A 26,519-nucleotide genomic window follows, 5' to 3' on the forward strand; every position below is an offset into this window, starting at 1 on the left:
TGTGTTTGTTCCAAGGCTGGGCTTTTATCATTGGACATGTGGCAGGAAGGCATCCGAAATGACTTGGTGGAAAGCTGTAGCGCCACCATGGACAGCTCCCGGGCGTCTTTCCTAACAGCTGTCAGCTGTCAGCTCCAGACTGTAATAGTAACTCCATAGCATCGCAGAGTTCTTGTATTCAACAATGCTTTTTAGTAAGCATGATCGCCAAACTATATATAAACTCATACCCTCCAGCATAGCACACGAATAAGATCAAAGAAAGTCAACTTCTGTAAACAGGAAAAAAACCTTTTTTTCCCCCCAAGCCACTCCAGTTTAAAATGTTAACAAAAACCGTTATTAAGGGAGCTGTAAAGGAGACTACTATATAATTCAGGCTTGCTTGATTTTTAAGAATCATTCTTGTAACAGGGATGCTATATAAAAAGTGTAGGGTACAAGAATGCACTTCTGTCAATATGACCAGACTCTTCTTGATCTTACTCAGGCAGCCCTGGGCTCTGGTTGGGATACTTGGTGGTGGTCAGTTTTCAACCACAGAAGATAGAAAGCAGTATCAAGTGAACGGAACAACTGGGCTAGCAATAGCCAGAAGAGATTTTCAGACCTATGAAGGAATCACTTTTAGAGTTACTGCTTTCAGTGGATGGATAAAAGGTGTGGTGTGCTCTTCTTTTTTTCTGCTATTAAAATCTGAACTATTTTAGATCTGTATTATAGAACTTGGCCATATTCATTGGAGGATCATAAAAAAAACAAGTACTGTCATGAAATAACAATTGGGGATAGTCACTGTGCCCCATAAAGCATTTGAGACCTTGAATTATTTCATCTAAAATTGAGTAGACACTCTGTGCAGTTTTCCAAAATGCACTGGTACATAACAGAAAAGAACAATGGATTGGTTTTTGTTTCCCCCTCTTTCCCCCTTCCCCCCTCCCCCCCCCCCCCCCCAGGAACACCTCATAATGGATTTAAAGTGGAAGTTTCCAAAGGCATAATTCTGAATTTAGTGGATGAGGTTACAAGTTGGTTACCTGGCAATAGGATAGTCATTGCCAGCACTGACTATTCCATGCATCAAGCTGAAGAATTTAATCTCCTTCCTTGTCCTGAATGTAAAAGTAACCAAGTGAAGATTGATGGTATGACATGTTCTTAAGCTATTTCTGTGCAAAACATATGTGTCCCTTTTTAAAACTCCTCTTTAGCTAAATTTTGCAAAACTGCCTAGTCCTGTAAACACTTAAGCATGCAAGCTTACACAGAAGAGTGTTGCTCATTGAAGGCAATGAGACTACTCATGTGGTTGCTGGATCAGGGGCTGGCTCTGAGAGTGGCTGATTGAGTGCTTCTGTTGAAGTACATGAGCAGCACATGTGGGTTCAGACCCTTCATAATGGTCAAACACACAGAAATTCATCATAAGTAAAACTACTACTGTAATTGAATCTTGTTGGAGGATTGTGTATGTATTAAGAACTGTCTGATGAATGAAGATAGTAAAGGTACTTCAATTGAAAGTATTTTTCCACAGGCAGCCCACTTTATCTTCATATTGGGGAAGTAATAGATGGCATAGACATGAGGGCAGAAGTTGGTCTCCTGACTAGAAATATACTTATTCAAGGAGAGATGGAGGACTCTTGTTATGGACAAAATCAATGCCACTTTTTCTCCTATGACACATTTGGAGGACAGATTAAAGTAAGTGACTTTTTTTTTTGAATGATCATGTGCATGTGTGTATTTCAACTCCAGATATCTATTTACTATCCAACTTTAGACATGAATAATGTACAATTACTGTTACATATTTTCCCAGGTACAGAAAGTATGTATTTGTGTGTATGAAACAGAATACAGGCAGTCCCCGACTTACGCGGATCCGACTTACGTCGGATCCGCACTTACGAACAGAGCTTTCTCGCCCCGGAAGTCGGGGTGAGAAAGCCCCGTTCGTAAGCTGCTCCGGTGCCCCTGGTCTGCTGGAGACCGTCTCCAGCAGACCAGGGGCACTGGGCGGGTTCCCGCGCTTCTGAGGCTTTGCCAGAGCAAAGCCTCAGAAGCGCGGGAACCGCTGCTGCTGCCCCTTGAGACCCGGTGCCTGTGGTCTGCTGGGGACGGTCCCCAGCAGACCACAGGCGCCGGGACTGAAGCCGCAGCCGCGGGGGGTCCCGCGCCTCTGAGGCTTTGCCAGAGCAAAGCCTCAGAGGCGCCCGGACTGAAGCCGCAGCCGCGTGGGGGTCCCGCGCCTCTGAGGCTTTGCCAGAGCAAAGCCTCAGAGGCGCTGGGAACCGCCGCTGCTGCCGCTTCTTGACTGAAGCGGCAGCAGCGGCGGTTCCCCGCGCCTCTGAGGCTTTGCTCTGGCAAAGCCTCAGAGGCGCGGGACCCCCCCCGCAGCTGCGGCTTCAGTCCGGGTGCCTGTGGTCTGCTGGGGACCGTCCCCAGCAGACCACAGGCACCCAGACTGGAGCGGCAGCAGCGGCGGTTCCCCGCGCCTCTGAGGCTTTGCTCTGGCAAAGCCTCAGAGGCGCGGGACCCCCCCGCGGCTGCGGCTTCAGTCCGGGCGCCTCTGAGGCTTTGCTCTGGCAAAGCCTCAGAGGCGCGGGACCCCCCGCGGCTGCGGCTTCAGTCCGGGTGCCTGTGGTCTGCTGGGGACCGTCCCCAGCAGACCACAGGCACCCAGACTGAAGCCGCAGCCGCGGCGGGGTCCCTCGCCTCTGAGGCTTTGCCAGAGCAAAGCCTCAGAGGCGCGGCACCCCGCTGCCGCTGCGCTCCCCGTGTCCCTGGTCTGCTGCGGGGGGGGGGGGGGGCACAGCTAGTGTGCTCCCCCCCCCCCCCCCCCAGCAGACCAGGCTTTTGTTTTGGACTCTGGGGCAGAGCAGCTGGGGCGCTGCCGATTGGTCCTGCAGCGCCCGTGGGCACTACTGGACCAACCCGGCAGCACCCCAGCTGCTCTGCCCCAGGTCCTGATTCAGCCGCTGCTGGTCAATTTCAGCAGCGGCTGAATCAGGACGCCTGGGGCAGAGCAGATGGGGTGCTGCTGGGTTGGTCCAGTAGCACCCCAGATGCTCTGCCCCAGGCGTCCCCAAGTCAGCTTCTGCTGAAACTGACCAGCGCTGACTACAGGAAGCCCCAGGCAGAGTTGCTCTGCCCCGGGCTTCCTGGAATCAGCTGCTGATCAGTTTCAGCAGCAGCTGACTTGGGGACGCCTGGGGTTCTTAAGTTGATTCTGTATGTAAGTCAGAACTGGCGGTCAGTTTCAGCAGTGTCTGAATCTGGACGCCAGTTCCGACTTACATACAGATTCAACTTAAGAACAAACCTACAGTCCCTATCTTGTACGTAACCCGGGGACTGCCTGTATTACAAAATTTATTGACCTATTTGCAAAACTTGATCTGCAATGAAATTACACAGTCTTGCTTGCTTCTGATATAAAGGTCTAATATACACTTCTATCCTCCCCTGGGTTAGTTTGTTTTTTGTAAGCCATAGCCCTGAGTAGGGGGCATTGTGAAATTACATTGCCCAAGGAGGAGACTTTACTTCCTTTAGAGGCACTGTGTTATCCATTAGGTTGGAGAAGGGCTTCCCCAAGTGCATCGGCCCTGCTTCCGACTTGACCCCATCACCTTCACAACCCTCTTAATTTTCAGTGTACTACTCCTTTTGTAGGATAGTAGGCACAAGCATTCCCTGGGTTTCCCAGAGCACAAGGTCTGCTAATGCAAGTGTTCCCCTTGGGCAAGCTGCTCAAAGGAACAAGGATCACACTAGATCTTCATGTCTGTGCAGCGAGGCAGGTCCCATTCATATCTTGAGCCACTTTTTGTTTTTGTTTTTGGAAAGGTTTTTAGCTCTTCTCCACCTTAAAAATAAACTGGTTGGATCCTCACTCAGATTATATAAATCAGTATAGTTTCAGTGAGGTCAGGTGGTAAAATCTAATGGAGCTATTTAGAGGTTCTAGCCTAATAGCATTTTGTTTACGATGTAGCTACCAGGAAATATAGACTTTTGGTGGCACCATAAAGATGTTTTAAATATGACTTGTTGCTAGCTGCCAATAGACTTCCCCCCCCCCTTTCCTACGGCTGTTACACAAGTGTGCATATTGCCAGGAATAAATGCTATAAATGGTTCATTACTGTTCATTTTGGACACCACTACCCATAAGGTATTTGAGAAGTTGAGCTGTGTACAAAGATGCAACCTTTTGGGCCCAATCCAATGCTGAAGTTAATGGGAGAAGATTAACACTTTGCAAAATCAAGCACATTATTACTTAATGCTTGTTTGAAAATTGTTTGTTTGTTTTTTGCTGTCACACTCTTGTACTGCAAATTCTTTCCTTAGGTCTATATTTGTCTCAATAGATCCAAAAGGATTTTACCTCCGTTCACATGTCAGGAGTGGAATTAAAAAACATGGGGCAGCAAATATTGGGCAGCTATCCAGTTCACTTCCACTTGGCTGGAGATGTGGATGAGAAAGGAGGATACGAATCCCCTACTTACCTTGATAATCTGGCCATACACCACTGTTTCTCTAGGTGTATCGCTATACATGGCACACATGGCCTTCTGGTAAGAGAGATTTTACTGACCTCGGACTACTTCCTTTATTTTGCTGAATGATAAATATCTTATAATATGTCCTGTCATGCTTTAACATAATACAATTAAGTATTTTAAAGAATTACTTTTTTCTAGTGAATCTATTGGCCTGATAACTTTAAGTAGTTAAACTTAAAATTTACATTAGTGGTCCTATTAGCAGGTTTAAAACAAAGAAAAGCAAACTTTTCTTCAAGCAGTGCACAATCAACCTGTGGAACACCTTGCCAGAGGATGTTGGGAAGACCAGGACTTATGGTTTTAAAAAAAGAACTAGATACATTCATTGAGGTTAGGTCCATCAGTGGCTATTAGCCAGAATGTGTAGGAATGGTGTCCCTAACCTCTGTTTGTCAGAAGCTGGAAATGGATGACAGGAGAAGGATCATGTGCTGATTACTTGTTCTGTTCACTCCCTCTGGGGCATCTGGCATTGGCCACTGTTGGGAAGACAGGCTACTGGGCTAGATGGACCTTAAGTCTGACCCAGTCTGGCTATTCTTATGTTCTATTTGTTGAGGAAATTTTCAAATTCTGTACATTCTATAATTATGTACGATGAGCTGGTGGAAAACTTTGTCGTGATTGCTCAGAACAATCTGTGATAATGTGGAACTTTCACTTAATTAACTGTCATCTTCTTCAAGAACATGTTGAAGTTACTGACATTGGTGTTTGCAAGAGAGATACTAAGATATAGTTGAAGCGTGGAGCAATGGTAGACTAGTAAAATCAAGGGAAAGACATGAGAGCAAGAAGGGCCTAAACGCCCATCACAAAGCCAAGAGAACATGAGAATTTGGCTTTGGGTGAAACTCTGGCACAGGTCGTTGTGGAAAGAGGTGCATTGGAAAACCGGTGACTGACAAGGAAAGTGCCAAGATTTGTTCAGGAAACTTCTCTACAGCATCTCCATATTCTCTTTACCCCTATATAAAATGGCATGGTGTGCTGAAGTGTGGCCTCACTGGCAGGGAAGTACTTGTGGGGCATGTTACCTATGTTTAGTCATAATCCTCTCCCACCCTGATTTATCCATGACTCTCGTGCACTCTTTATGAAATATTTATTCTTGCCCCGGTACATAAAGCTGCTGCCAGCTGGTACATAGGTATATATTAATGGTAGTGCTTTTTCAGTATATGCCCAAGGAAAGGGGGGGGGGCTTCATGGGGGGAAAAAAAGCCAGAATCTGGTGCTGTGCTCATAAGCCCCTTCTGAAGATGACTGCGTTGTCTAGATTGCCTCCAAAAAAGGGTTGATTGTTAGTTCTCCTATCTTTGTGTTTTGTGTTGGCAGATCTTCAAAAAGATGATGTAATAAGTCGTGTCTTCCCTTTTCTTCCCCACAGAATAATCAATCTATATTCAGCCTTTTGAATCTGGTGAAAAATTAGAGAATAAATGAAAGTTGACCTAAATGGAAAAACTTGTGCTCTTGAATCAAAAGTGTAGTTAGTAGGGAGCTGTCTGACTATGAGGTTTCACGTGTCAACTAAATTAGAAACCCAAATGCAAAATCAGGCACTGCAGGGGATAGCATATGGCCTTGCAAAGGCTTTGAGGCCACAAATCAATGAGCAGATAAATATAATAGCTGAATCTGAAAGAAATAATTTTGTTCTAGTTTAATAATTAAAATAAATCTGTAGCTACTCCTCTTAGATCAGTCTGCGATTTCAGAAGGGAACATACATCTCAGTGCGTGAGCAATTGAGTAATACTTATGCATGTTAATTGGGTGTTACATTGTGACCAAAAAACTTTGATGCAGGATTTCTTCCCCAGTTTTATGCTGCCATGAATGAACTAACTGGATCATTTAGCAAAGTACAAGATGGGATGCAGTACCGCTTTGTGTGTGTGTGTGTGAACAAGATGACAGATGCTTCAGATATCCCCTCATTGCATGTGCCATGACTGCTCCATGTCACAAGTCAGCAGCCTCTGCACAGTTTTGGTGACTTAGCCTGCTTTGCAGCTGTGATATGACACGTGCATATCAGTGAAGAAGGCTGCAACCCATGCCACTGAACACTGTAATCATTACTGTATAAAGTTGCAGTGCATGAAGGTCACTTATATTGTATTGCTGAGCTATATATAATTCACTGTTTAGAAGCATCCTAATTATCTGATGTTAGAAACACTATTGGAGCACAAGATTGCTGAGTGGACTGTTTTCATCCCTAAGCATACAAAAGTGTGCTAGCACTGATATCTCTGTGTGATAGGGAATACTTCTTTTCCAAACTCTGTCTTATATCTGTAATCCATGCCAAGATAATCAGTCCTGCCATCATAAATTTGGCCTATTTATTTGGACCCTAATTTTTTTTTTCAGTACAAATGTTTTTTGCTGTTCCCATTTAGGGGGTGGTCAGTATACTTTCAGGCCATATTCTATACTTACCGTGCCAGAGATTGATCTTCTGGCATTCAATTTAGAGGGTCTAGTAAGGACCCACTAAATCAAATTGTGAGGGTGCCCCTGGTGAATGCTGGTACTCCTCAATTTATCAGAAGTAAGGGAATCTGATAAGAGCAATGCTTCTGTTGACCTCCTCTGTGGAGACGGCACAAGGCTCAGCTTAAGATACACCGACTCTAGCTAAGTTATTTACATAACTGGAATTGCATACCTTAAGCTGACTTTCTAGGTCTAGTATAGACCTGGCCTCAATTATGAAAGTTTATTAGGAAGCTTGTGTGTGTTGGCTCTTTTGTTTTTGAAGCCAGAACAATCACCTAGATTAAAAGTAAAATGTTGCTTCAGACACAGGGCCAGCTTTTGGCTCCTCATTTTCCATGTATTTAAAGTCCAGGTTTGCAACCCTCCACTAGACCCATAAAAATCAAAGCATGTAACTGAAATTTTGTCTCTACCATGAGAGATTTACTGTTAAAGATGACTTTCTTTCAAAGAAGAGTATTTGGTCTTTGTATTTATTTTTTAGCCCACTGCCGACTAAAAACATTCTCAGCACTGTTCCTGCCTATAACATTAAATTACGTATCTAGATAAAGCATTACCATTCTTAGGAGGCTGGCAAAGACATGCGGCCCTGTTAGCTCAGAAATGGGCTTAGCTATCTCTGTCAGCAAGGGTGAACTGACTAGCACACTCCTCTGTGCCACTGCTGATAGATTTGTCAGGCTTGTTGCAGCTGATCCACAGTCTGAGCATGTGTTTCTGAATTCTTAGTGGGAATATTTTCAGTAGGATTCCAAAACCTGCTCTCAGTAGGTTGGGCTATGTGCGGTGTATGTGTTTTGCTTGTATGTTAAATGTTCTTGAGGGTGTGTGTGTGTGTGTGTGTGTATGTACACAAATACACAAAAGCTGTTCATTCCAAATTAGAGCTGTTGATTCCAAATTGGAGTGTTTGGTTATTAGAGGAGAGCGAGTGGAATTAATTCCAGTGGTAATTGGCCATACAAAGTATCTAACAACATACAATTCTCATGCTCCTTTCCAGAGTCAGACAAGTATCCTTACAGTATATGAATCTGAAAAGAAGTATGTTATCACTATATCTGGTTTAACTAGCCCTCTGAAGATAGATGAAATCAAGTAGCTTCTTATTTAATCTACATAGCCATTACTCATTGATGTCAGTGGGAATTTTGCATATATTGGGTGTCCCTGCTAGAAGTCACCCTGGTATACATCCGTTCTGCACTAGAGTCAATGACACTTGTAGGAACTGATGTGATATAAGTCCAAGTTGTGTGCCTCCCCTGCCCCAAAAACTGTGCAAATGGAAGTTAGCTGTGGGGACAACTTTTTCCCACTTCAAGTTGTTTTGCAATAAGTCCAAGATATACGTTCCAAAAAACTTGGACTTATCTTGGACTTCTAGCGAAGACCGCTTGTATAAGTGGTGAGTAAATGTGCTGACACATCATTTAAAGTAGAGAGGCAGTTTTAATCTTTTTACTGAAACCTATCAAATTAGATATGGCAAAAAACCCTCAGTAATTTAACTGGTCCTTTTAAAAAATATATATATTTTCAGTCAGGAAGACAAATTTTAGAAATCCTCCCTGAAAGCCTTGCATCAAAGCAGGCTTACGTTAAATCCATGGTCAAAGCATGTTTTAATGAAATATTTTTGTGCACATGTCCAGTTAATCTTCAGACTGCTGGGAGAATGGACTGTAACCATGGCAGATCATTAGGAGAACTAATAATCAGAAAATGTTGGCAAAACAGCTTATTAAATTTAATAGTTCAAATTATTCTGCATAAAACACTTACTCTAGATATCTTAGAGACATTCCCAAGTTGAGAGATTCAGTATCTATGAATAACGCACAATAAATACAGTATTGTATCAACATGAGTATATCAAATAGAATCCAGAACCATTTCAGATCTGTTAATGGGAGCTTTGCTGTTGACTGCAGTGTGAGGAAGATCAAGCCCTGACTTTACAAAGGGCTAGATTAGTTCATCCTTCTTAGTATACCTGTCTGTGGATTTAGTTCTAGGATTACTTAATGATGCAAGCACTATTCAGTGTGTGTGAAGGTGGCAAAATTGGGCCTAAAGGGATTTGAAGTTTATCAACATGCAAAACATTTGTTTGTAGCTGTTAACGTGTAACTCTTGTTTTGTATATTTGGTTCAGGTGAAAGATACTATTGGCTATGATACTTTGGGACACTGTTTTTTTCTAGAAGATGGGCTGGAGCAACGCAATACGTTTTATCACAATTTGGGTCTCCTTACCAAGCCTGGAACAATCTTGCCTTCTGATCGCAATGAAGCCATGTGCCTCGCAATGCGTAGCAATGTCTATGGGAATTATGTACCCATACCAAGCACTGACTGCATGTAAGTCTTCAAGCCTTTTCACATTTATACAGCGCTTTGCATCTGGCCTTGACAGTACTGAATTATAATACTGAGGTGAAACTAAGGTGTTGAGAGGCTGTGGGTTTTTTTTCCCTTTGACGTTTGCAACATGCTACTATGGGGGTCAGAGGACCAATTTTAGCATCTACTGTAATTTTCTATTTTTTTTTTAAATTAAATAATAGCTACTAGGCAAAGTGTCAGGAGCATAGAGGCTCATGGAGATCTCTGCTAATAGACGCTTGAATCTGTCAGTCAGTACATATTAAATTCCATTCCTGTCACTGATTCTAGTGACAAACACCCGCTATAATATTTTGCTAGTATCTGAAGCCCTTTAATTGGAATAATAAAGGCTCCATGAAATCTGTCTGATTATACCAGGGATGAAATGAGCCCCATTTAACAAACATAAATCCCATTCACTTCAAAGGGAGTTTTGTGCTTTCCCTTGGCCATCACTGACGAATTTGGACCTTAGTATTTAGAGCAGTGGTTCTCTACCTATTTACGATTGTGGGCCACACAGGTGACCCACAATACTACTTCTATGATTACATCACATGAATTGCATGTGTGTGCTGATTGAGAATCACTTGGTCCTGAGTAAATTGGTCATTAGTACACGAATACATTAGGGGATCAAATAAAAAGATTAGCATAAATTATAATAAGCCATGTACTTATTGCATGTTTCCCAGAGAGGGGAAAAATCTCATTATTGGTGAGTGGCATACACATCCAAACTGAAAAAATGGTCCATTGTAATATGGGTACTGTTGAGATCCTATTGACTCAACTGAACTTGCTTATGAGAGGATAACCCAGTATCTTCTAGGATAGAATTTAAAGGCCACGTCCTGCTAAATTTTTCCTCTCAAGTAATCCCATTGACTTCATTGGGATTACTCTATATAAATATGCTAAGGCTGCTTTTTTGGCTAGCACAGGTATATAGCAAGTAGTTAGGCAATTCCTGCAAACCACCAGATCCAATAGGAAACTCTCTCCTTTTTTGAACAGTTCCCATGAACATGGATACCCTGCAAATGTGCTGCCCAAGAAATTTGTTAGAATTTTCTGATTTAAAAATTATCAATGTAGCTGCTATGAGTAAATAGGAAAAATTAACATGACTCTTGTGGTGTATATTGTTCATCAAAGTTATTTTTCTCAAAAAGGGAAGTCTGTCTTTGTAAACTATTATATGTATGTAAATTTAATTAGCTTTTGTCTGTGCCACCATAAATCTTGCTTGATAGAGTCCTTAATTTGAACAAAAGTAACTAATATCTCTCTTATCCCATTAATAATCTATCTTCACCTTGCACAGGATGCTTCTTCTGGTATCCTTCTGAATGGATGATAAAGTTGTAGGGAGTTTAGACTTTTCTCCCTCACGCCAAGCTCTCAAGAAGAACAGAAGTTCAATTTCTTTAGGCATTTTCCATATTTTTTTTAATTATGTCCCTAGCAAATTCTTGAAAAAAATGACCTCAAATTTCCTTAAATTTACTTTTAATCGAGCACAGATTTTGTGTGAATAATCTCATATATAACTTAACATTTTCATTATAGAGCTTCATGTATGAGCATCTCTGACATCATTGATGGTTTTTATCTTCCACAAAGGGTATTATTTAAAGGCTATATGGAGTTTTAAAATCAATGGGAGTGTTTGTGCTAAAATCCAATGAATGCTATAAAGGCTTAGCCCTTCCTATGTTACTCCCTAGGATCATTTTGGTTGGTGTTTCTTTTTTAAATTTTCAGGGCTGTCAGCACATTCTGGATTGCTAACCCAAACAACAATATGATAGAGAATGCAGCAGCTGGTGCTCAGGTAATATCATTAAACAGCAAGGGACATATATCACCTTCAGTCCATATGCACATACTACTTACTGATATCATTGGTGTGAAAAGCATTATATTTTTAGTGTATAATTGTAGTATCTGGATGCCTATTGCTGCATAAGACAATTGGGATATTTGTCTGACCTGCCACAACATCACTGCTAGTAAACTGGAAAGTTCTATTTGTGTCCAGACATCACCCATATACACAGAACTCACATGTGATATCAAAGTTTCCTCTTACGTAAAGCAGAAACAGCTGTGTGGATTTTTCTTCTGTTGGCAAATGTTGACTCTTTAATGGTGACCACTGTTTAATTAAAAAAAAATTAAATATAAAGCTGGAGCTCAACTGTACACCCCAAATAGCTGTATGATTAATGGCATGTTCTAGAACAGTGTTTCTAAAAGTGTTCAGCGGGAACACTTAGAGAAATACTTTAACTGGCCGCCGTATGTTTACTTACCGGCACCACAGCCACAGAGTTTCGCGGCTCCCATTGACTCCGTTTCACTCTTTACAGCCAAGCAGAGCAGCGGGAAACAGTGGCTCAGCCCACGCTGTTTCTCGCTGCTCCCCTTGGCTGCAAAGGATGAAATGGATCCAATGGGAGCTGTGAGGCTCCGTGGCCTCGGCACTGGTTAGTAAACATACCGGGACGGCCAGTTAAAGTATTTCTCTAAGTGTTCCCGCTGAACACTTTTAGAAACACTGTTCTAGAATCCAAATTTTTGACCATTCACCACCACCACTTCCCCAATGTATGTGCACAGAAAAACCACAGGTATGTGCCTGAGGTGAGTGTGTAAGTGGAGTAGGCTTTTGTAGACAAATGTTTGGCTTTGTATGCACAAAGTGGTGCACACTCATTTTGCAGGCTCAGAGTAGTAAGTTTCTTTGAAAACTTAATCCTAGGTATTTATATTTACTTAGTGCTGCTAGCAAAGCTAAATGCTGAGAATTTATTGTACTGTACCATATTCTCAACCTTTTTATTATGTTTTAGGATGTTGGGATATGGTATATCTTTCACCGGGTTCCAACTGGACAGTCTGAGGGACAATACCCAGAGGGACAGGCGGAGTTCACTCCATTGGGGATATTTTACAACAACAGAGTTCATTCTAATTTCAAGGCACGTAGAAGATTTTTGTACTTTGACATAATTGTAATAAGAAGATTTAGCACTTACTATAGGTAGCTGTTGGATCGCATAGGCTAGAAACACTTTCATAAAGCTGTCCTAACTCTGAACAAGCAATGTAGGAGGATGATATTATTCCTATTGCACAGATGGGGAGGGGGGGCAGGGAGGAGGAAGACTGTGGGCTGTATGCTGCTCTGGGCCACACAGAGGTCTGCATGCAGCAGTAAATGTAATGTAGACACAGGGTATACTGTAGTGTAAAGGGAAGAAGGTTGTATGCTACTGTCTATTGCAGTGGTAGGTGTGCAGGGTCCTAGCCAGACCCCTGCCAAATAGCTGGACTAGGGCCAAATCCTGGTCCACAATTTTTTCCAAAATAATTGTAGTAAATTTAATCTTCCCTGGCAGGTAATTCCATTAAAATATTTGCCCCAAATGCATAAAGACGGAACCAACAAATGAGAATCACTTTTCCCATTATTGCTCGGGATTCCAGATGAAGAGACAAATATTATTACTGTATCAAACTGGGGATGTTCTTGTTTTATTCGACTATCCTTTAGTAGATAAAGAAAACTTCATAGATGGAGCAAGGTAGAGTTGTATGTGCAGGATTATTGCTGCAATACTACTATATTGCAATCTTTAACTTTGCTTCACTGGATCACATTCTACTTTGATTGTAAAGAAATTGCAAGTCTAAGAGGAATTAAGGCTTTTAATTTAAGGAATTGACAGGAGCACTGTTCCCTCTCTGCAACATTATTCTTTCAAATAGACTCCTGGGGCTAGCAGGAATGCTTTATTTCCTGGCGTGGAGGGGGTTTAAATTCTTTGCTCTGGCTCAGAAGCCAACTTGAATGACTGTGTAAAGGGCATAGAGCTGTAGCAGTCTGCCCTGACTTTGACGTATTACACCAAGGCCACAATGTGATGACATCCAAATGGCACTTAAGCCGATACTTGAGGGTGGAAAACACAGGCATGCAGAGGGCTTACAGTGTCTTAAACATGGGGAACCACCATGTTCGTGTTTTATGTATAAGGTCTTTGATCTTCTTTATCTTGTGCTGTGTGGTCATCTTGTTAAAATAATTGAACTCGTATGAATTTTTCAGGCTGGTTTGTTTATTGGAAAAGGAGTAAAGACAACAAAAGCCAGTGCTGAAAATCCTCGAGAGTACCTTACAGTAGATAATGCCAGGTGAGTCAATCCTGTATGGATAATAGTATTTGGGTTCATTTATTGCTTCTGATGTCTTCAGGTACCTGTAGGGTACTCGGCAGATTACTGGACCTTGTTATGGATGGCAAAGGGGGACAGACTTGTTCTAGCTGGAGAGCAGCAGGGGCCTGGCTGCCAGGAAATCTGGGGGTTTCCTGGGAAAGAGCAGTGCTGGGGAAAGGCAGGCAGGGCTGGGGAGCTCTGACCTGGCCTCACTCGCAGGCTGCAGGGCCCTGAAGCAAGGCCTGAGAGTGCTAGGGCTGCAGGGGGACAGCCAGGAGGGGGAAAAAGCAGCAGGTCCTCCCCCTTGCCATTTCAGACTGTAGTTTGCCCCTGAAGTAAGGAGTTAGATGAAGACTGGCAGTGGGTCACTGAGGCAAGACAGGTATAGGGGAATGGGGGGTGGGGAGGAGGGACGGGAAAGGACCCCCACACTACATTTGAACTACAAATATTTTTTTGAAAGAGGATATGCAAATTCCGTGGGAAAGAGGATCTTTCGAAATTGAAAGTAATCTGGACGCATTTTTTTTTTCCAGGAAAAAACCTCCTTTTTTGAAAAACTGCATAAACCTCCTTTTTTTTTTTTTTTTTTTAAGGAATAGCTTTTTTTTTTCAAAAAAAAAAGACCCTGTGTCCAGTCTACTTTCATTTTCTACTTTTCATTTTCGAAAATGCGATCGGAAGAAGATACGCAAATTCCCACAGAATTTGCATCGCCTCTTTTGAAAAATCTTTGTAGTTTAGACATAGCCGCAGAGTGCAGAGATTGATAAACACTCCCTTTTCCCCTGGAAGGGGGCCAAGAGACACTGAAGCAGGTAGTGCTGGAGGGCAGCATCCTGAAGGGGACACTGTGGTCCAGGAGTGACAGGTCTGGAATAGAGAGCATGGAATGAGGACACAGAAAGGCACCACCCAGAGGGAGACATCCTTCAGGCTAACAAGCTCATTTCCAGGGCTACTGACAAGAGGCGCCCATGGCCTTCTAAAAGCAGCTGAGCAACAGTGCCTTTGAAAAGTTACCTTGTGCTCCTAAGTCACTGAGATCCTTTTGAAAAATACATTGTGAGAAATCCTGGCTCTACTGAAATCAAGAGGTGCTTTTTCTATAGACTTCATTGGGTCCAGACCACTCTTACTGTTGGCTTTTTTATATATATAAAAAATGAAACCCAGTACTGAAATGAAGCTAATGTTTTGAATGTGATTGAAAATACATATTTTCAGCTGAACATAGCAATAAAATTACTTTTTCTGAATGCATCAGTTCAGTGTTTGGAACCAGAGAGCTGTGACTGACCATGACCTTTTGTGTTTAAGGTTATTTCCCATTGCCCTGGTTTAATAACTAAATTGGTTGCTTCAGGTTCCGCCCACATCAGGATGCTGACCCTGTAAAACCACGAGTTCCTGCCTTAATTGATGGCCTCATCGCTTTTAAAAATAATGACCATGGAGCCTGGGCCAGAGGTGGTGACATTATTTTCCGCAACTGTGGGTAAGTTATGGTAATTACAGTTTATATCCTTCTATGCATTACTGACCATAAGAGGGTCTGTAGCACAAATTAACATCAGATATTCCTGTTGATTTACACATTTGTGGGTTTTCTTTTCTTTTTAGGTTTTCAGACAATGGAATTGGACTCACTTTAGCCAGGTAATTTCAATTTCTGTCAATAGACTGTGTTTTCAGGGTTCTCTGTGCAATTTATAACACTAAAGAATGGAAGGTGAAAGATAATATGGCATTTCAACTTCTTTGCTTTGTCGTGTCTGGAGAATATATGTTAATGTCTGATTAGAAACTATAACCTAAAAGGAAATAAATATTTTGTTACATGCACCAGAGATTTTGTATTCGTTCTGGTCACAGCAAGACCAAAAATGTCCATGCAGTCGGTATATTTCCATTCAAAAGTGGCAGGAAAAAGCACTCTATGTGGTTTTAAAGTGTTTCTTTTGACTACATTCCTACCATCTATGGGTAATGGAAAGGTTTGTTCTGCTGTAAACCAGAAACCTCTCACAAATTAAGCAAGAGCCTGATCCAAAGCCCACTGCAGACAATGGGAATCTTTCCATTGACTTCAATGAGCTATGGATCAGACCTTAGCTGTGTGGCTTTTTTTTCCCCCAAAGGATTTGTAACTTCCTAATACTGAACTAGAGTTTGCTCCTGCTTAGTAAAATTCTTAGAATGGAGGATGCTAGAGTTTAAAAAACAAAAAAACCCAGACCTAATTGTAATTACCTGAAACACTGAATTAGTGCTTACTACTAATTTGAGTTCCAAAGATTATTTTTTAATTCCTGCAGATGCATCTGTTTAGAATAAAAATGACCGTTTCAGAAGTGCAATTAAAAAGCTCTGTAGAATTATTGATTCATTCTGAACTGTACTACACAGCCACCTTCCATTTTTCTTTGTTTAAATCTAGTGATGGAACTTTCCCAACAGATGAGGGTTCTAGCATGGAAGTTACACATTCCATCTTTATTGGAGAAAGCAACAACATTGGCTCCCAGGGAGGACAAAACAGCTACTGGGGAAGAGGGGCAAATGGAGAATATAGAACACTACCCAGAAACAAGTAGGTTATTTATCTAGCATTTACCCTTGATATTAGCATAAGAAAAATGTGATAGAATAAAAGCCTTTGGAATGAATGTGGCTACTAAAGGGCAATGTAAATGGATGTTTAAATTATACAGCCCATAACCAATGAATATCCAAATAAAACCCATTCTCCAGACAAATGCGTTGAGAGCTTTGACAACTGGATGTCTTTGATGTAATTTTCTGCTCAATCTATTCAATGGAGAGTGAAAGTTTGAAAGAAACCAAGAACTTTTCTTTAGGGCTACAATTGCAGCCAATATCAGGGCTGACTGGCTCTCTTGTCACATTATAACCTAACTGTAAATGTTGTTCTGGGCCCAGACTTGCCAGTGTGGCATCAGTAGGAAAGCTGGATCACTTTTCCATTTCAAATGAAGAGGCAGGGAGGCAAGGCTGCCTGTTCACCTTGGGGGTGCATATTGGATCTCCTTTGAGCATGTCTACATTGCAATGAAACACCTGTAGCTGGCCTGCATCAGCTTGGGCTATGGGGCTGTAAAAGCATGGTGTAGCTGTCCAGGCTCCTGATGAAGCCTGAGCTATGGGCTCCCACGAGGAGAGGAAAGAGTCCTACAGCTCCAGTCCAAGCTCAGGTTTCTGTAGTGCAATTTTATAGCCCTGCAGCCCTAGCCAGAGTCAGATGACCTGGGCCAGACACAGGCACTTACTTGAAGTATAGACATACCCTTAATGACTTAGCACCTGCTTCTGCATTCCTGCTGCAGGCAGGGGGCATGTCTACACAGCAGCGTTATTTCGGAATAACATTAGTTATTTCAAAATAACGTAGTGCACGTCTACACAGCAAGCCCATTATTTTGAAATAATGGGCTTCTTACTCTGACTTATGTAAACCTCATTGTATGAGGAGAGAGGGAAGTCGAGGGAAGAGAGCTCTGTTTTGAAATAAGTGCTGTGTAGACATGCCCAAAGTCCAAATAAGCTATTTCAACTTAAGCTACACAATTAGCATAGCTCAAGTTGCATATCTTATTTCGAGTTTAGCTCTGCTGTATAGACATGCCCCCACTGAAGTCCCCAAAAGAAGGGCTGGGTGCTATTTTTCTTTTGAGTTTTATGCATGTGATATAATATCTTCTAGTGGGTGTACATTTACTTCATTCCTGATTGACCAACATATGACCCGGTTTGACAAAAAAAGCAAAAGACAAGTCCCTCAGGATCTCATTGCTCTTTCTCAGGTTGTATGTTAGGTCCTTTTTATAGGACTACAACCTCCTCTTTAACAGTCAATGCATACTCCCCTTATTCCTACAATTCCCCATGCCTTGAGCAAATAGAAATTTCAAAACAATTGTTATAATTCATGACAAATCTCTATTAAGGAATGATTTAGAAAAGTAACAAGAGACCGTACATTTGCTGGGTACTTTGTATGTCTTGCATGCAATTAGCCCCCAGACAATCCCCTAGCTATGCCCCTTTTCCCTGGCAAAGCTGCATATGGAAGAAAGTTCTGATCCTGCCCCATATGGCTGAAATTGAATTCTGTTCATTTTGAAACTTCCATAGGACATTCCCAATCCGTGGTTTCCAGATCTATGATGGGCCTGTGAGGCTGATGAAATGCACTTTCAGAAAGTTTACCCCCACTGCAGACCGATTCTCAAGTGCCATTGGTTTTTTTATGAAGAATTCCTGGCAGATGAGCCCGCAGAACAATGTGTCGCAGATCAGGATGGAGAGAAGTGTAAGTGAGAAAAAGAGGCACGCAGGTGTTGGTGGAGCTTGTCTGACTTGCAAAAATCCTTGAGTACTGAGAGAGTTATTGAAGACACCTCTTTCTTGTAGGTGAACAGAGATGCAAATCAAACTTCAACAAGCATGAGTGTCAGAATGTTTCAGTACAATTTTTAGATACAGAGACAACTTTGGGCCTGATCCCAGGACCTTCACTCAAAAGCTTTATGGATCTCAATGGGGATTGAGCAAAATTAAGGAATGCTGAATCCAGTTCTATATTTGTGTGCTGATAGGAATTATAAAATACGTCAGCTGTCTTAGCCTTTCTCTTGAATTAATGTGGTACTCACATCTCTTTGAGTTTGACTCTTGCGGTTTTGGTTTATTTGAGCCATAAAACTCAAAACAAAATTCTCACCCAAAAATCACTACAGGGTGCCTGTGTTGGGCTGTAATTGTGAAAAATTACTGACTTCTAGGTGACTTCCTTCCAGGGATTGTAACTTGCCCAAAACAAGGCCCAGGCCTGCTGTGTAGTTCATGAACCTCTATAACCTTAACTCAGGGTATGGGTTTGTTTTGCAAGGAAATTTCAGAGGCTTAATATTGACCGACCTCATTTTTCTTTGGCTTAGCAGTCTGCTTTCCTGCCTCTTCTCCATCACACTTATCCATGCAACTGGATCATATTTTATATAAAGGTTGTGTTATCATAGTCACTCCTGTGGTACTGTTATGAACATAGTGCACTTCATTCTTGTGCATATAAATAAATCAGAACTGTGTATATATCACCAGTGTATATCGCACTTAAAGTCAGAGCAAGGGTAAGGGATAATGTAGTTGTACATTCTTTGTAACCCTTAGGGGAACTGGCTACAATGAGGATGCAACATTTAGCATGGAAAGAGGAGTTTGCTTAGAGGAAAATGTAAAATGCACAGATCTGGTCTTGCAGTGGATCTGAAGAGACTGGAGTGTCTAACCTGAGAAAGGGCTGCCAGATGTGGTTTTTAACTCTGAATGTAGATGTTTGCAGGCACGGTAGTGGATCATTACCTGTGGAAACATTTAAAAATACAGATGTGTCAAGTTGTAGCACCTTTTGAGGTCTCTGAACCTGTTCAGTGTCACTGTACCTCTTCAGGTCTGGGTGACCAGTTTATTACAGCAACACCTTTTAAGATCTGAGGTCTGCCAGGCAGAGCCTTTCAGAGGACTTATTAAATGCTGCTGCAATCTTAAGTGAAGACAAACATGCTAAAATATCACACAGAGTTCATTATAAAACATTAATTATGTTATCCAAATAATTCCTGAGTCAATTTCCAACAAATGTCTCTTTACTATTATGTTGCCAGCTCCTTTTTTTAAAGCAATTAATAATTATGCTTCTCTCCATCCTGATCTGCCCCAGCAGTTAATAATGCAAACACTTTTCACTTTGATTATGCTTTATCCAGATTGAATCCAGCCCTGCTGATCCTGAAATAAAACTGTAAAAACATCTGTTGCATATTTCTCCATGGCAAATTGCTTTATTGGATAACATATAATTAACATAGAGCCCTTAAATTGTTATATTCACTTCCATCTATAGTTTTTGTTTTATTTTGAAAGGGACACTAAATTCCCTAAAGGATGGCTTATGTTTACTGTCACTTGAGAAGACATGAAATGTTATTACAAGTTGCATAGTGATACTAAAGCTGTTTGTCATGCATAATCAGCTCATTGATTAGATGACTAAATAATAAAAAGTCAGGTCTTGCTTAATTGTGATATAAAAACAAATTATTAGGTGAAAGAGAAGAGCTAAACATTCCACTCTATTAAAGTGTTTCATTTACGTTTCTGTTGACAAACGCAAAGCTTGCCTAGAAGGGAAGGAAAATGTGTGCATTTGTAGATAACAACTAATCATAATGCCTTAGAATGCTATTAAAAGGCTCTCTTCAAAATAGTTCTTGGTGCTCTGCCTTCAGATGGTCGTGTAGTGCCATCGGTCTGTGTGGGCACATCTATATTGCAGCTGGGACGAAGCCTCTCCGCCCAAGTAGATGCACTTGAGCTAGTGCAGCTTGAACTGATGCACTAAAAACATTGGTGTGGAAGGACCTGGGGGTTACAGTGGATGAGAAGCTGGATATGAGTCAACAGTGTGTCCTTGTAGCCAAGAAGGCTAATGGCATATTAGGGTGCATTAAGAGGAGCATTGCCAGCAGATCCAGAGATGTCATTATTCCCCTTTAGTCGGCTTTGGTGAGGCTACATCTGGAGTATTGTGTCCAGTTCTGGGCCCCCCACTACAAAAAGGATGTGGACGCATTGGAGAGGGTCCAGCGGAGGGCAACCAAAATGATTAGGGGGCTGGAGCATATGACTTATGAGGAGAGGCTGAGGGACTTGGGTCTGTTTAGTCTGCAGAAGCGAAGAGTGAGGGGGGATTTGATAGCAGCCTTCAACTTCCTGAGGGGAGGTTCCAAAGAGGATGGAGAGAGGCTGTTCTCAGAAGTGACAGCTGGCAGAACAAGGAGCAATGGTCTCAAATTGTGGTGGGAGAGTTCCAGGTTGGATATTAGGAAAAACTATTTCACTAGGAGGGTGGTGAAGCACTGGAATGGGTTGCCTGGGGAAGTAGTGGAGTCTCCATCCCTAGAGGTGTTTAAGTCTTGGTTTGACAAAGCCCTGGCTGGGTTGATTTAGTTGGAATTGGACCTGCCTAGAGCAGGGGGCTGGACTTGATGACCTTCTGAGGTCTCTTCCAGTTCTATGATTCTATGATGTTTCAAGGTGGGCTCTCAAGCCCACCTGATACCCTCAGCTTGAGAAGCTGAGCACTAGCCCAAGTAGGAGCATCCATGCCATAAGCATATTAGCTTGAGTCCCACTATTGCGAGTGTCTGCCTGAGCTGGGAGATTTCTGGCTAGCTGCAATGTAGACATGCCCTTCATGTTCCACAAGTCGGAAGCAATATATATATATTTAGGTCATACATGGAGTTTGTGCCTAGCTTCTAAGGCAATATTACATTGCACTATTCATAATTTTTATATATATAAGGCAGCTCCCACTTGTTTGGTTTTTTTTTTTTTTTTTTTTTTTTTTTGCACTGTGCTCAGCTCAGGCTCTGCGCTGTGCCCCTTTTATGGCAGGCTATGCAAACTCCTGAGCCAGGGGTGGGGAGAGGTGGTCCCTATTTGAGCTCAAATGATCACCAGGCAGGACTGGCTCAGTTCCCCCAGAGTGTGCTAATTTTGACTGTTGTTGGCTCCTGTGGTGGTTTTCCAGCTACCCGGAGGAGATGGAGCGGTGCCCATTTATAGGAGGCTGGGCCAGCTCTTTGCCATGTATAGATTTCCCTATGCCAGGGGAGTCCTCCTCTGAAGAGAGAGCTGGGTCTTATGATCCTTGGCATTGCTGGAAGTGCACAGAAGAGCTCTCTGGGGAGGAGGGATTTGTCTCCAGCCTAATGATCCTGCATTATCTTGCACACTTGCTGAAAAACATAGGTTATGCTGGCAAAACTCACCTAGCCCTGTGGATAGGAGGCGAGCACTTTGCAATATAAGCAGTTGGCCTTGTATTTAGACTGCATCATCGCAGCCTGGTGTTCTGAGTGCCAGGCAGAACGGAAGTTTTCATGCAGCTTAAAAATGGCAATTATGATGGGGTGGATCAAAACAGACCCATATGGGGAGGAGGATAAACAGAGAATTGTGCAATGTTTTATCACAAACCACTTCTGCCCTGAAGGTGGGGGAGGAGGGATAGTATGGGAAAAGGAAAGTGAGCTTAAGGGCCAGTCTTATTCTCACTGAAGTAAAAAGACATCATTGTGTTGACTTCAAAGGAAGTAGAACTGCTCCCTTGATTCCCCCAGTTCAATGGGTGAGAACCCATTTGGGTCAGAGCCTATAGAAACAGATGTCTTTTATTGTAGGCCTCATTTTTCTATAATATGAGAGTGAGTGGTTCTCCTTACCTGATTTGGGTCCCAATCTTTCAAGCTGCTGAAAAGGACAGTAAACTCAGTGGGACTCTGTGTGGTTATCAGGATCTGCCCGTACTGATCAGTACCTTTAATCTCTGCTTCCAAATTGTTGTGCCTCACTCATTTTGAAGTTGAAAGGAAAAAAATTATGTAGCACTTTAAAGACTAACAAGGTAGGTGATGAGCTTTCGTGGGGCAGACCTGAAGGAGTGGGTCTGCCCCACAAAAGCTCATCACCTAATAAACTATCTTGTTAGTATTTAAAGTGCTACATAATTTTTTCCCTTTTGTTTTACCAAGATCAGACTAACATGGCTACCTTTCTATTACTTTTCCTTTTGAAGTTGTGACTGTAAAACAGGAGTAGATCCACACTGGTTGACAAATTTTCCTAGGACTCTGTCAACCCATTTCTGTAAATATATTAATTATTATTACATATGATAATAGTGAGACCGCGATATTCTTTCTAATGTGTTTTTTGCAACAGCTGATCAAACACATTTGAAAAGATACAATTTCTTATTCTATTCCACTTACAATTTTTTAGTGACATTATTTAAATTGAAACTTTATAGGAGTGTCTAGAGCTTTTCTGTAAGAGTGTGTGTCTGTCCACACACACACTATACGTGGTGGTGAGATCCATGCAATAAATTGGAGAGGCATTTGATTATTACATTTTTGTCACATCTCTGACTGCACCTTCAGCCTACTAATCCATCTCTCTATATACATTGCTATTGTTGTGCTCCAAAACCTTCACAATGCTCTATGTATGCCAGTCATCTACCATGTATTCCGTGTAATTCATCATTCTAAAGAGTAAATGTGTATGTGGATATCTTCAAAATAGTGCTCGACTTTTGTGGTCTTCACCTAGAGTTCCCACTGAAGTCAGTGACAGTCATGACTGCTAAATATGTGGTCTTTAACTTTGTTTCCAAAACTTTTTATGTGGAAGCTGATTTCTTTCTGGCTACGTCTACACTACAAGTTTTCTCAGCAAAAACTATGCTATTGAGGGACTCATTTGCATGAGTCACAATCTCATTTACGTATTTTCTGCCGATCCATTTTTGTGCTGGGTTTTTGCACAAAAACAAGCAGTGTGGTCATTTTCTTTTTGTGCAAAAAACCTCTTTTCCCGCAAGGTTGGTAAACCTCCTTTTTTGGGGCATAAGGACCTTGCAGAAAAAGGGGGGTTTGTGCAAAAAGAAAACGTTCACACTGCTTGTTTTTTGCGCAAAAATGGATCGGCAGAAAATATGCAAATGAGATCATGACTCATGCAAATGAGTCCCTCATTAGCATATTTTTTGCCAAGAAAACTCTTAGTGTAGATGTAGCCGCTGTACCTACACTTACTTACAATCTTTTATATTGAATTTCCCAGTGTCAGATCATAAATTAATACATACCATTTCCCAGCTTACAAGTTTAGCGGTGATTCTTTTGTAAACTTTAGAGTAACCTTTAACTTGAAATTTTAGCCTAGCCATTTTTATTTCAAAGTTTAGAGTAGAATGTAGACGAAAGATAAGTTGTTAAACAATAAATCCTTCTGTATTATGGCTGGAAACACTTACGACACTAAGTGTTTAAATGGAAGCTGTACACACTGTGCTTGACTTTGTTTTGAGGTTTCTGATCTCTGATCATTGGAGTGTTCCTGTTCAAATCCAGAAATGTGTTTGATGCAGGGTATTTATAGTGGAGCTTTGAACTACAGGATAATGTTTACATTTTACTAATATTTCCTCTTTTTAGATATTACAAAAAGAAATGCCCATGGGGTCCTCCTTCTTTGCCAAATAGTTCCTTTGGCAGAGTTTGCAGCAGGGAAATAAGAAAAGTGGACATTGCTCAAAAACATACATGGAAATTCAATGTCGTGGTTTGGGTTTTTTTGATTGGTGTGTGTGTGTGTGTGTGTGTGTGTGTGTGTGTGTGTGTGTGTGTACAAAGGAGGGCTGTCTAAATGACCGAATCAATAAGGGTATGTCTACACTTGCAGCAGGAAGAATAACAGGTAGTTCGAAATAGGGCTTTATTTCAAACGCCCGTTTCACTGCCGCATATAGACGTGGGCAGTTATTCTGGGCTTGTAAACTTCAAAAAATGGCGCCCGGCCGGGAAGATGCAAATCAAGCGCAGGATATTTAAATCCCGGGCTTGATTTGCAATTCCGAATGCCTACATTTGCAGCCCTATTTCGAAATAGGCTGCAAGTGTAGACATACCCTAAAAGGCTAGAAGTTACACTGGGAGAAGGAGAGAAACGTGGTAATAGGATCTGATTTGATTTTAAAGTAAAAAGAAATTAGGCTAAATAAAACCTAATTTAAGGACCAAGTTCTGCAACCTCTACACATGCAAATAGTAGTTACCCCTTGAGAGTATTCCCATTTAAACAATAGCACTTCTTATGTGCTTAAGGATACTGGAAAATTCTTACTCAATGAACATTACAAGACTGAGCTTAAGACCTTAGTAGACTTATTATTTACCAGCAAACACTTGTTCACATGAGTAATTCTTTCTTACTCACGTGAGTAGTCCCATTAAACTCAACAGGACTAATGGAAGTAAGATTATTTCCTTCTTACTGCATGATCAAGAAGGAACTTGGGACTGCATGATCAAGGCGCTATTGTCTTGTCTAGCACACATTATTACTCAGAGGTTCAGCCAAAGGTACCTTCTCCATCACCTAATGACCTATTAATTTCTTTCTCTACAGACACCAGAATACTCAACACCTTTTGTGTAACATCTGCATGTTCCCTACTTCTCTGTATCTTTATAACTGGCCTTATGCTTTCCCTTTGCTGTTCAGCTATTTAAAAAACGGGGATTATGCATAGGAAGAGCAATTCGGGTTTTAGCTTCTGTTATGCCTGCCTCCCCCCATGTTCAAATAATGCTTTGGAATATTTGATCAAGGAAATCCTAAAAAGGGTTGCCATTTCACACAGGAGTTTTAAAAATTTACTCTTCTTCTGACATTTCCCTGAAATGAGTTTATTCCTTAATCGTTTCATATGCTTCCAATGCTGCTTAATCCCTTCAAGTTACATTCTTCTGTTTATTACTTTAAGAAGTAAGCAACAGGAGCAGATGAACTTCTGCTAATCAAAGATCCTGGTTTCATGAAAACATCCCTCAGCATTAAAGCAAAAATCTCAGTAAATAAACTTGTATACAGTCAAAATTGTGTCTAAATTCAGGCTGCATCAGTAGCTTAAATCTTGGTGTGTTGCTTTGAACCAAGAGGACTCTCTAGTTCAGAAGTGTTCCTGACTGAGCTATATTAACATACGTCACATCTATCCCTAGTAACCAGTTATGGCTTCACCAGTATCTTATTTTCTGGCTTTCTCTCTTATAGGTTGGACTCAAGGTGTTTTTTGGCAGATCAGGCCAGTGGTTTGGAGACAATGATAATGATGGTGACAAAGTTTCCGTTTTCCATGATCTGGATGGTTCAGTGACAGGATATCCAGACACCTTCGTCGGCAGAGCAGACAACTACCTGCTTCGCCATCCAGGTTGTCTTACGGTCCCACGATGGAATGGAATGATCTGTACTGGGAAATATGCGCAGGTAACACAGGGAGATGCTAATACATCTGGAGATGTTGGGAGAGGATTTTTTTTTTTTTTTTTTATGAATGGGCTGAATCAGGGCACTACTAGCAAGGAAGCGTTTTACCAGTGCAGCATTTAAAATCTGTCTTGTTGCAAGCATTGGTACTGTGGATCCAGCTGAGGTGGAAGGCCTGCAGACACTGGTCTAGGATAAGACCACAGAACTGAATAACCAATTGGATCTGTCCTTTCAGTGCGACCCTCCTGATCCTAAGAGATTTAAAGGGGAATCACATCTGAATGATTATTATGCTGTAGTAATTCTGTAGACTAGGCCTCTGTTTAATATCTGGGGGGATAAGGGAAGCAGAAGACCCTCTATCCTTTCTCCCTCCCTTTTCCCCTCCCCGCAAGAATATTTTTACAGCCATACTGCAAATCAAAGAATAAAGTTCCAGTTAGTTGAAAATCTTGCCCGGGCCCTCATGCTGCATATACACAGAGTGGTATGGCTGAGAAGAGACTTTGCTGGGCTCTGGGCCCTCTGGAAGTGACAGGGCCTCAGGCACAAGGGGTTGGGCTGTGGGCTAGTCTTCCCTCGTGCCACCAGAGCTGTAGGGCACGCGCTGTTGGGGGCTATGGTAGCAATTTGAAAGGGCCCAGGGCTCCAGCTGAAATTGCAGGGGTCTGGGGCAACTAGGCCCTGTGACAACTGCCCTCTTTGCCTCCTGTTGCCTCCTGATGTCCTATGACATTCAGCTACAGTACTAAGGACAAGTATGGAGTTAACAATGTAACAAACTAGTTAGGTTTGGACTGGAAACCAGGCTGGTTACTAGCTGATTAGCCTTAACTTAATCACTTTACCGATGTATAAACCGAGGTGTAG

At 41.8% G+C, this 26,519-nt stretch overlaps 1 protein-coding gene across 1 annotated transcript in view; it reads left to right on the forward strand.

The window, feature by feature from the left end:
• LOC102463456 (cell surface hyaluronidase CEMIP2-like) overlaps nucleotides 1-26,519 on the forward strand; it is an 81,665-nt gene that overhangs the window by 17,280 nt on the left and 37,866 nt on the right. The window contains exons 6-18 of the mRNA XM_075897112.1: nucleotides 491-660; nucleotides 960-1,148; nucleotides 1,541-1,710; nucleotides 4,386-4,595; nucleotides 9,259-9,464; nucleotides 11,259-11,328; nucleotides 12,350-12,478; nucleotides 13,609-13,694; nucleotides 15,085-15,216; nucleotides 15,342-15,377; nucleotides 16,159-16,311; nucleotides 17,874-18,051; nucleotides 25,431-25,646. Coding sequence (XP_075753227.1) covers nucleotides 491-660; nucleotides 960-1,148; nucleotides 1,541-1,710; nucleotides 4,386-4,595; nucleotides 9,259-9,464; nucleotides 11,259-11,328; nucleotides 12,350-12,478; nucleotides 13,609-13,694; nucleotides 15,085-15,216; nucleotides 15,342-15,377; nucleotides 16,159-16,311; nucleotides 17,874-18,051; nucleotides 25,431-25,646 — 1,945 coding nt within the window. The remainder of the gene's footprint in view (nucleotides 1-490; nucleotides 661-959; nucleotides 1,149-1,540; nucleotides 1,711-4,385; nucleotides 4,596-9,258; nucleotides 9,465-11,258; nucleotides 11,329-12,349; nucleotides 12,479-13,608; nucleotides 13,695-15,084; nucleotides 15,217-15,341; nucleotides 15,378-16,158; nucleotides 16,312-17,873; nucleotides 18,052-25,430; nucleotides 25,647-26,519) is intronic.

This window comes from Pelodiscus sinensis, chromosome 14 (assembly GCF_049634645.1).
Source record: "Pelodiscus sinensis isolate JC-2024 chromosome 14, ASM4963464v1, whole genome shotgun sequence".
NCBI lineage: Eukaryota > Metazoa > Chordata > Testudines > Trionychidae > Pelodiscus > Pelodiscus sinensis.